General features: G+C 42.3%; 1 protein-coding gene across 1 annotated transcript in view; it reads right to left on the bottom strand.

Annotated features, from left to right (window-relative positions):
• The window catches only part of LOC112220467 (slit homolog 3 protein-like), a 212,308-nt gene extending 204,876 nt beyond the window's left edge, over positions 1 to 7,432 (bottom strand). Inside the window, exon 1 of the mRNA XM_042302888.1 lies at positions 6,653 to 7,432. Within this exon, the coding sequence (XP_042158822.1) occupies positions 6,653 to 6,843 (191 nt within the window). The 5' untranslated portion in view covers positions 6,844 to 7,432. The remainder of the gene's footprint in view (positions 1 to 6,652) is intronic.
• Between the last annotated feature and the right edge of the window lie 2,293 nt (positions 7,433 to 9,725).

Genomic DNA, 9,725 nt, shown 5'->3' on the forward strand with positions numbered 1-9,725 from the left:
ATCTAGACGCCACATACAGTCACATTCTGATCAACTCACAGCACAGCACAGAAAGCATGCAGTGATTCCTGGCTCCATACATTGTTTACTGGGTTGCTAGCTGCAACGTAGTGTTTAGGGCCCTTACGCAGCTTACATCACAGTGAGAAAGACACCGAAACATGCAGAGAGTTATCCATATTTCTTAGATTGGGATAAACACTGTTTCACATGCAGCTAAATTGAGCGAGAGCTGAGAATATAAATTATGGTCTGAGGGGACAAAGCAAATGGCCTTGATGTGTTGCTTTGGTGACAGAACCCCAACAACAAAAGACGGGCCTTGTTAACCTAAAATGGCCCCCAGGCTCACAGACTCTTACAGACGATCCAATCCAGTCTTGCATTAAAGCATGACACACACTTGGACGAGTTATGGACTTCTGTGTCCCTACATTTTGGACTTACCTATTCAAGGACATCATTCGTGACTTGGACCACTTTCTCAACAATCTGCAAAAAGTTTGCTCCTTCTCTCTGCCAGTTCTGGCCTTTTAAGTGCTGGCTGAAATAAAGCATCTCCAAATATTTTCCATGCCGGGTGATTTTTTTATAAGGTGGACGGCTGATATTTCCCAGAAGGCTAACGCTAGCTGAGCCTGCTGGCAATGCCAGCTGCTGGCTGCCTGGCAACTTCAACTCATTATCAGACAGTTCAACTGGTCAACTAATACCTTAGACACACCAGTAGGATTGTCAAACACTTGCCTTCTGACAGTACTCAGCACCTGAACAGAGAGTCTGCCGTCAATCTTTTTTTGTGTTCAAACAGCAAAGACCTTGAAGTCGTCAGCCACTCAGCCTTGTTAAAATACTCCAGACCAGAAGGTGGCAATGCATGTCCGTGTGTGTTGCTTTATGATCTAGTCAACCTTAGCTAGCTAGCTGCATTAATGTTGCTATTGTTGTAGAAAGCTCTTGTTGATACTAGCCAGATGGCCACAGCTAGATAACTACCAAGCAAGCTGTCAAAGAAACAGCTTAATTCACTCTACATAATCGCATACAGCCCATAGACACATGTTTAGCTAGCTTGCTAACGTTACCTAAATAGTTAGCATGATTCGCTAGCTAGCTGTTGTGCTAGCTAGGTAAAGTAAAGAGACAGATAGAACAATGAGCCATATGTTTCACTGGATGTATGAATCTGATGCATCCGGTTGGCATTTCCACTCACCTCCAATTTTATTTTACTGCTTGCCTGAGTTGACGTGGAATAGAGTTCTATATAGTTAAGGCTCTATGTAGTACTGTGTGCCTCCCACTGTCTGTTCTGGACTTGGGGACTGTGACTAGACCTCTGGTGGCATGTCTTGTGGGGTATGCATGGGTGTCTGACAGTGGTGGAAAAAGTACTCACTTGTCATACTTGAGTAAAAGTATAGATACCTTAATAGAAAGTTACAGAGTAAAATACTACTTGAGTAAAAGTATTTGGCTCTAAATATACTCAAGTATCAAAAGTAAAAGTATAAATATTTTCAAATTCCTTATATTAAGCAAAGCAGACGGCACCATTTAATTGTTTTTAAAATGTAGGGATAGCCAGGGGCACACTCCAACACTCAGACATAATTTACAAATGTTGCATTTGTGTTTAGTGAGTCCGCCAGATCAGAGGCAGTAGGGATGACCACGTGTTCTCTTGATACGTGCGTGAATTGAATCATTTTCCTATCCTGCTAAGCATTTAAACTGTAACAAGTACTTTTGGGTGTCAAGGAAAATGTAGGTAGTAAAAAGTACATTATTTTCTTTAGGAATGTAGTGAAGTAAAAGTAAAAGTTGTCAAAAATATAAATAGTAAAGTAAAGTACAATACCCCAATAAATGACTTAAGTCGGAGTGTGGTGTCAGGAAAATAACCTCACACTCAACGTCAACAGAACAAAGGAGATGACCGTGGACTTCAGGAAACAGCAGAGGGAGCATCCCCCTATCCACATCGACGGGACAGTATTGGAGAAGGTGGAAAGTTTTAAGTTCCTCGGGGTACACATCACGGACTAACTGAAATGATCCACCCACACAGACAGCGTGGTGAAGAAGGCTGAAGAAATGTGGCTTTTCACCAAAAACACTCACTAACTTTTACAGATGCACAATCTAGAGCATTGGTACGGCAACTGCTCCGCCCACAACCGTAAGGCTCTCCAGAGGGTAGTGGGGTCTGCACAACGCATCACCGGGGGCAAACTACCTGCCCTCCAGGACACCTACACCACCCAATGTCACAGGAAGGCCAAAATTATCATCAAGGACAGCAGCCATGCGAGCAACTGCCTGTTCACCCTGCTATCATCCAGAAGGCGAGGTCAGTACAGGTGCATCAATGCTGGGACCGAGAGACTGAAAAACAGCTTCTATCTCAAGGCCATCAGACTGTTAAACAGCCATCACTAACATTGAGTGGCTGCTGCCAATATTCTGACTCAATCTCTAGCCACTTTAAAAAGGGAAAATTGGATGTAATAAATGTATCACTAGTCACTTAAACAATGCCACTTTATACAATGTTTACATACCCTACATTACTCAACTCATATGTATATACTGTACTCTATACCATGTACTGCATCATGCCTATGCCGCATGGCCATCGCTCATCCATATACTTATATGTACATATTCTTATTCATCCCTTTACACTTGTATGTATAAGGTAGTTGTTGGGGAATTTGTTAGATTACTTGTTAGATATTACTGCACGGTCGGAACTAGAAGCACAAGCATTTCACATTAACATCTGCTAACCATGTGGATGTGACCAATACAATTTGATTTGATTTAAGTAATACTTTAAAGTATTTCTACTTAAGTGCTTTATGCCACTGGTGTCTGAGAGGGGTGCTAGTAATTTAAACAGAAAGCTTGGTGCATTAAACATGCTAATAATTCTCAGAAATACAAGTAGTGATGAAGCCAATCTCTCCTCTACTTTGAGCCAGGAGATATTGACATATTATTAATGTTAGCTCTCCATGTACATTTAAGGGCAAGTCGTGCTGCCCTGTTCTGGGCCAATTGTAATTTTCCTAAGTCCCTCTTTGACCACACGACTGGGCAGTAGTCCAGGTGTGACAAAACTGGGGCCTGTAGTACCTGCCTTGTTGATAGCATTGTTAAGAAGGCAGAGCAGAGCTTTATTATGGACAGACCTTTCCCCATCTTAGCTACTGTTGCATCAATATCTTTTGACCATGACAGTTTACAATCCAGGGTTACTCCAAGCAGTTTAGTCTCGTCAACTTGCTCAATTACCACATTATCCATTACAAGATTTAGTTGAGGTTTAGGGTTTTAGTGAATGGTTTGTCCCAAATACAATGCTTATAGTTTTTTTTATATATTAATGACTAACTTATTTCTTGCCACTCATTCTGAAACGGACTGCAGCTCTTTGTTAAGTGGTGCATTGATTTAACTTGCTGTGGTAGCTGACGTGTATATAGTGTTCTATCTTGGGTTAGTCTTTGGTAAAGACACTGCATTTACTCCGGGCAGCCAGCTACAGACAGCTGCTTCGTGGAAACAAATCCATTGTGATTTTACTGTAATGTTACTAGCTACAGTTGCCAAAAAGCTAGCTTGGTAAATCATTTAGTGTTGTGTGCACTGTGCTGCACTTATCACTTTATTCATTTCGTATGAAGTGTGTGCGATTGCCTTGCTCAGTTAGCAAGCTAACGTTAGCTAGCTAACTAACTAACTAATAAGCTAGTGCACATCAAACCTAACAAAAAAAAGTATTCTTCCAGCACAAATCTCCTTAGCTAGATGTAAAATATGTAAAGACTTGCTCTTTATTATTTTAGCAAGAACAGTTCTGATGAAAAGGGTGGATTACACTGGGAAAAGTGCCTTCATTTTTCCTTTTTGTTGTCACTCCTGTCGGCTCCCCCACGTGGAGGTTCATGCTCTCTGATTGGCTCAAAGTCAAGTTTTCAGCCACTGCCGTGCATTGTGATTCTACAAGTAGAAACAGCATTTTCGTCTGTACCAGGTCGGTACACAGCAGGTACATCTTTTGTTATAGCAAAAAGAAGGAATGGCCTCCTACGGTGATAATCCACCTATCGGCAGTCCATCGGCACTCAGATTCTCTGTGTGTTTCATGCTTAAGACACCAACTCTAGAAGATTCACTCACTGAACGCATGTCCTATAAAGTCTCACTACGAGACAAACTCAGGTTAAGCTTAAGTTCGTTCACCACCTAGGCAATGGATTTGGGATGTAGAGGCATCTAGTAACTTTGTAGTGTAGGCTATAAATGGTCTAGGATCATTTCATCCTCCCTTTGAGGTGTTGATTAGCAGTGTAATTGGGATGATGGATAGTTGAAGTGATGGTAACCGCATACTCATCGTTCTAAGCTGACAGCCTCCCATTCTCCCACCCTGAGTGGTGATGGACTGTGGGTGCGGCTGGGCTGTAGTTCATCCATCATGCTCCCAGCACCAGCAGCTTGATAAGAGCCAGGAGCAGCATACAGTACATACTCATCAAGCACACCAGCAGCCTACACAGTTCCACATTGTTCGCAAAGTGTGAAGTCGTTGGAAAGCTGGGGAACTGTGAAAAACTCCACTGTAGAGATGATGGCATTCTTTACAAAAAAACATGAATGAGAGAGGTAGAAAGAGAGAAAAAGAGCAAGTGAGAGGGCAAGCGAGAGTGTGTGTGTGTTTGCTTGCCAAGGAGAATGAGTGAAAAGAAAGAAAGAAAGAAAGAAAGAAAGAAAGAAAGAAAGAAAGAGGTGTGAGTAATAGAGTAATAGCACAATTTCAAAGAATAAAATAGCTGTTAAAAATCATATGAATTTATTTATGTGAAGGAAGCAGTGTTATTGGAGGAAGCAGTATCCCAACAGTGAAGTCATAGTACCCATTGCCCAGCATGGGGCAAGGGCTCAGTCATTAGAGCTAAATCAACACTCCAGGGTGTTCTGGGAAACCAAGCAGGGTGTGAATTGCACCCCAGAGTAGAAGCGCCTGTTCCACCTTGGCCACCATCGTTAAGCCCTCACAATCCTTCTGCTCAAACAAGATGCAAATGAGATAGATCTCAAGTGGTCCTGAGTAATGACAGAACAAAATTGATTGGGGCTTCTACTTTGGCATTCTATAGGAGCTAGGCTGGCAATCCCCATTGGAAAGCAGGAATGTTCAACAGACAGGTTTCCTCCTTTTATTACGTTAGCACTCAAACATCCTTCCTCAAAACAACTGTGAACAAAATATGAACATGTCTCATTGCTGCCTCCTATCAGCAACTGCAGTCAAACGTCCCATAGAACTTGACCAGCAACTAAATAAAGAAAATATATAAACTTTTTCCTAAAAGGGGACCCCCCCAATCCCACTTAGTATTATAATTTATTTTCTCAGTGTAAAATGTCTTGGGATTGCTCTCCCAAACACAACAGGTCTTACGGGGTCAACTAGCCTCTGGCTAATGCGAACACTGTTTGCTTTCATACCACTTCCAAGCAAAAATGATTGTGTTTTGTTGTTTCAGTGCCTCACATGTTTTGTAACCCCCAGGTCCCTAAGCTGCTTAGTTATGCTAGATAATAGGTCCCATCTCCTAGAATCACCAGAGGTGGAAAGACTGCATTTTCAGGGATGTCGGACCCACTTCTCCATAGGGTTGCTATTTCATGCTGTCCCCTGGTTAATTTGGCTGAGGCTGACTGGACAGGAAAGAGAGCAAAGGCTTCAGGGTAGGCTATAGCCACAGATCAGACCTGAACTGCTGGCACTCCCTAAAAGTGTCATTGCATATGACACACTTCATGAAATGACAAACCTAGGCACATATTTTTTTATTTTGACAATAATATAGGTGACTCACTCCTTTGTTGCACAGGATGCTTTGATTTCTGAGTGAAGCTGTTACTCTTACTTTCTACCCTGTTATAATCAAGTAATGAGGGTTTATTATCAACAACTGATATGAGATATTTCCCTTCCCTATTTAAATACGAGGTAAAAGTATTCATCCACATATTTGACTGGTTTATTTTGTGTTCTAGAGGTATGTGTGTTTTGAGGGGATAAGGGCACCTCATTCTACCCAGTATACCCTTGAAGTCCTTCAGTCTTCATTAAGCCACGTCTGGTCTAATTGGTTCCCAATGTTACTAACTTTGACATATAGCCTACCTGTGCCTGGTTACTCATACAGGTTCCATACAGGCTCTGTTGAAATAAATAAAACGAAATGTAGACAATGGCAACCGCCCTAATTAACAACATGTTTTATGGTTGTCTCTATTTTAAGATTGACATTACAAAACGATTATATGCTCATCTAAAGATTTAGCTAAACATTTCAATCCGAAGACTCGTCAACATTTTGAGTGAAATCGATGTCTTACGCTCTCAAGATCACACATCTTCAGCCGACCGGGGCACGCAGGCAAGGCAGGTGCCAGATGTGGCGCATCTTCATAGCTGTATCTATCACTGTTTGAAACCACAATCAACAGGCTCTGCATCTGACTACATTAACCACTCGTACATTAACCACTCACTCATAATCACCTAGGCTCTGAAAATAGAAATGGACACAAGAGCAGAGGAATGATGAAAGCTTGTCGGGTTACTTACAAACGCTCCGCGTTCCTAGGTATTCCTTTAGGCACCGTCCTGAAGCCTTGACCCTGGCAATCCACATGAGATCCAGAGCAACTGCATTTGTGAGGACATCCATTCACCGCGGCAGAGCACAGCAATCCGCACATCAGAACCCATATCCCCCAGTGATACGCCGTCCACTTCTCCTGCACAGTCGGTAGCATGGTATCCACGATGGCAAACAAAAACAACAGTCTTGAAAACTAAAAAAATAAATAAACACTGAATAAAAATGTATATAAAAGGAGGAATCCCCCAAAAGTAGATTCAACTTTCGTATTACAGGCAATAATAACTAGTTCAATTAAAGGCTAAAAGGTCCAGAAGCTAAGAATATGAGTAGATCAAATCAGCTTCTCAAAGTTGAGTAACTTCCCAAAGAAAATCGATGCGGTGTTGGGCTCATTCAAAGTCCCACTCGTGTTCTGCTGTTTCCTCACCATTGATACAAAACTAGAAATATTAGAGAATGAAAAAATCCTCTCAATCCAATTTCAAGACACTCTTCACCCTGATTCGTGTGCAATTTTACCTAAACAAATCTTAATCGGAACGTCTCCAAATTCTCAATTAAAAAAGTAAAATTGACCAAAAAAATAAGTACATAAAGTAACGTTTCAGATGTGATAACAATGGCTCAGTTCTTGCGGGAACAGCAGCTAGAAAGTATCACACAGTCCCATTCCAATTGATGCCTTTTTGAAACAAGAACTCGTAATCACAAAACTTCAGCAGAGCGCATGTAGGCTGGAGTCTGCGAGAAAACTCATACCTATTTCCAACCCCCAAATCCTCCACTTCAGATTCCTACTGGTTCGCACTGCGCTGATGTCACCAAAAGCAGAAAATAAGTTATTCGTCTAACTTTGTTTTAATGGCCCTCATCTGCTCTTTACATTCAGTAAGTGAAATAATAAAGAAAAGTACATGGCATTTTGGAATAAGTTACACGCAATGAGTTTTTGCAATTGATGAGTTACATGGAAAACTTCAAGCATTTTAGAAGTTCAGAGTTTAGGCATTAAAACACTGATGTGTTTAGAATCAGGCAATTATATTTTCCTCTATTTTACCTTGCGTGGTGGCATGATAGCCTAGTGCACAATTATAAATTAGGCTATTTGTGCCCAGAAACTGTGAATCTTGATTGATTGTTTCCAGTGTCAGGGTATTGTTCAAATTGAAGTGGACATGACAATGACAGATGCATTTAGAATGACTTGAGTGACAAGGGCAAGGACTCGGCTTAAAAAAGACTTGTTTAGTGGGCTATATAATACGTTGAAGGCGGCACACTGCAATAAAACAAAGATTGGTTGCCTACTTTCCCATTTAGCTGACCCATGCTTTATAAAGTAGTCGGAGCATAAAAAGCCATTTCTTCACTTACACTTATATGAAATAGTTGCACAGAGTGGCCAAGCACTCACGTTCAATAGTCACAGTTCAGACTTGAGGCACTCTTATCCAGTCTTCACTGAGCAGTCTGTTTTACTGTCATTTTGCAGTTGCAGTGCCCTCAACTGGTGAGAAATAGACCTATAATTCGATTTGAAACTAACCTTCTTTTCTCATTTGAAGTACTCTGTAAAGTGAATGGTTTCAGACAGCATGTAGCTGTCAATCGCAATAATGGGCCTACACTTATTGGTCTTATTGAACATTTGAAATGCTAATTTCGCTTTGCATTGGTGGTTAAAGCTGCCTCAAATGTCGGATTAACTAGGTAATAGCATTTTAATATCATACCAAGTTACAAATTCAGATAAAAAAGCAAACCAAAACAGAATATAGGCAGATTTTCCTCAATACCATAGTCTTAAAACGCACCCGAGAACTCTAATGTTAGGCGGATGGGGCCAGCATCTGCGTCAGACATTGGCTGTCAGACTCTTCTTCCTCTCTCTCTGTCCAATAAAGCTCCACCGATGAGACTTGTTTAACAGACTGAGCAGATTTAATCAACTGCCATCTGCCAGGATAATCCACTTACATTATTTTCAGTTACGAGCAAATTGAGATGTAATTTATGACATTCTGGACTCCTCTCCTCTGTCTTCCCTCTCCCCTCCCCTCTCTCTCCCTTGTTCCCTTTCTCTCTCCCACACTCTCCCACACTCTCCCTCTATCTATCTTTATTATATCAAGGTGTCTGGATAAAGCAGCGGGGTCACATGTCTACCTACCCCTCTATCTGGACCCAGATGCCAGTGGTTTGCAGATGCAGCTCCATGCCTCTCAGATTGAGGTGAAGAGTTAACTTATTCTTCAGTCTGGAGACTGAGTGAGGGGCATGTGGCTAAGCTGTGAACCATGTGTGCCGAGAATTTACTGAGATACACACACACGCACACACACACACACACACACACACACACACACACACACACACAGACACAGACACAGACACAGACACAGACACAGACACAGACACAGACACACACACACACACACACACACACACACACACACACACACACACACACACACACACACACACACACACACACACACACACACACACACACACACACACACACACACACACACACACACACACACACACACACACACACACACACACACACACACACAGCAGCGGCCACATAAATCAGGTGTGTGTCTGTGTGTTTAGGGGTGGCTGAGAGGGTTTACTGTGTACTTCACCCTTTCCCCTTTCTCATCTCAGGGATGAGGAATGTACTGTCGTTCCACCTGTGGATGAGTGTGGATAACAAGCATGGCGAGGACAGATATGCTCTACATGTGTCTCAGAGAGCTGTGGAGACCAGGAGGACCCTGGAGTTTCAAGGCCACTTTCCTTAAGGTCAGTCAACCACTAACCAGTCCAAACTGCTGTATATCCATGCCTGCCGAAACCACAAACAGAGCTTGGGCTCCATTGAAGGTGTGGTGTGCCTGTATGTGTGTATTAGTGAGAGAGAAAGAGAGAGAGAGAGAGAGAGAGAGAGGGGGTGGGGGCAGGCAGAGGGGGAGGATGGGGAGGAGGGGGACAGGGAGAGATAGAGAGAGAGAGGGAGGTAGG

Source organism: Oncorhynchus tshawytscha, linkage group LG21, assembly GCF_018296145.1.
Source record: "Oncorhynchus tshawytscha isolate Ot180627B linkage group LG21, Otsh_v2.0, whole genome shotgun sequence".
Lineage (NCBI taxonomy): Eukaryota > Metazoa > Chordata > Actinopteri > Salmoniformes > Salmonidae > Oncorhynchus > Oncorhynchus tshawytscha.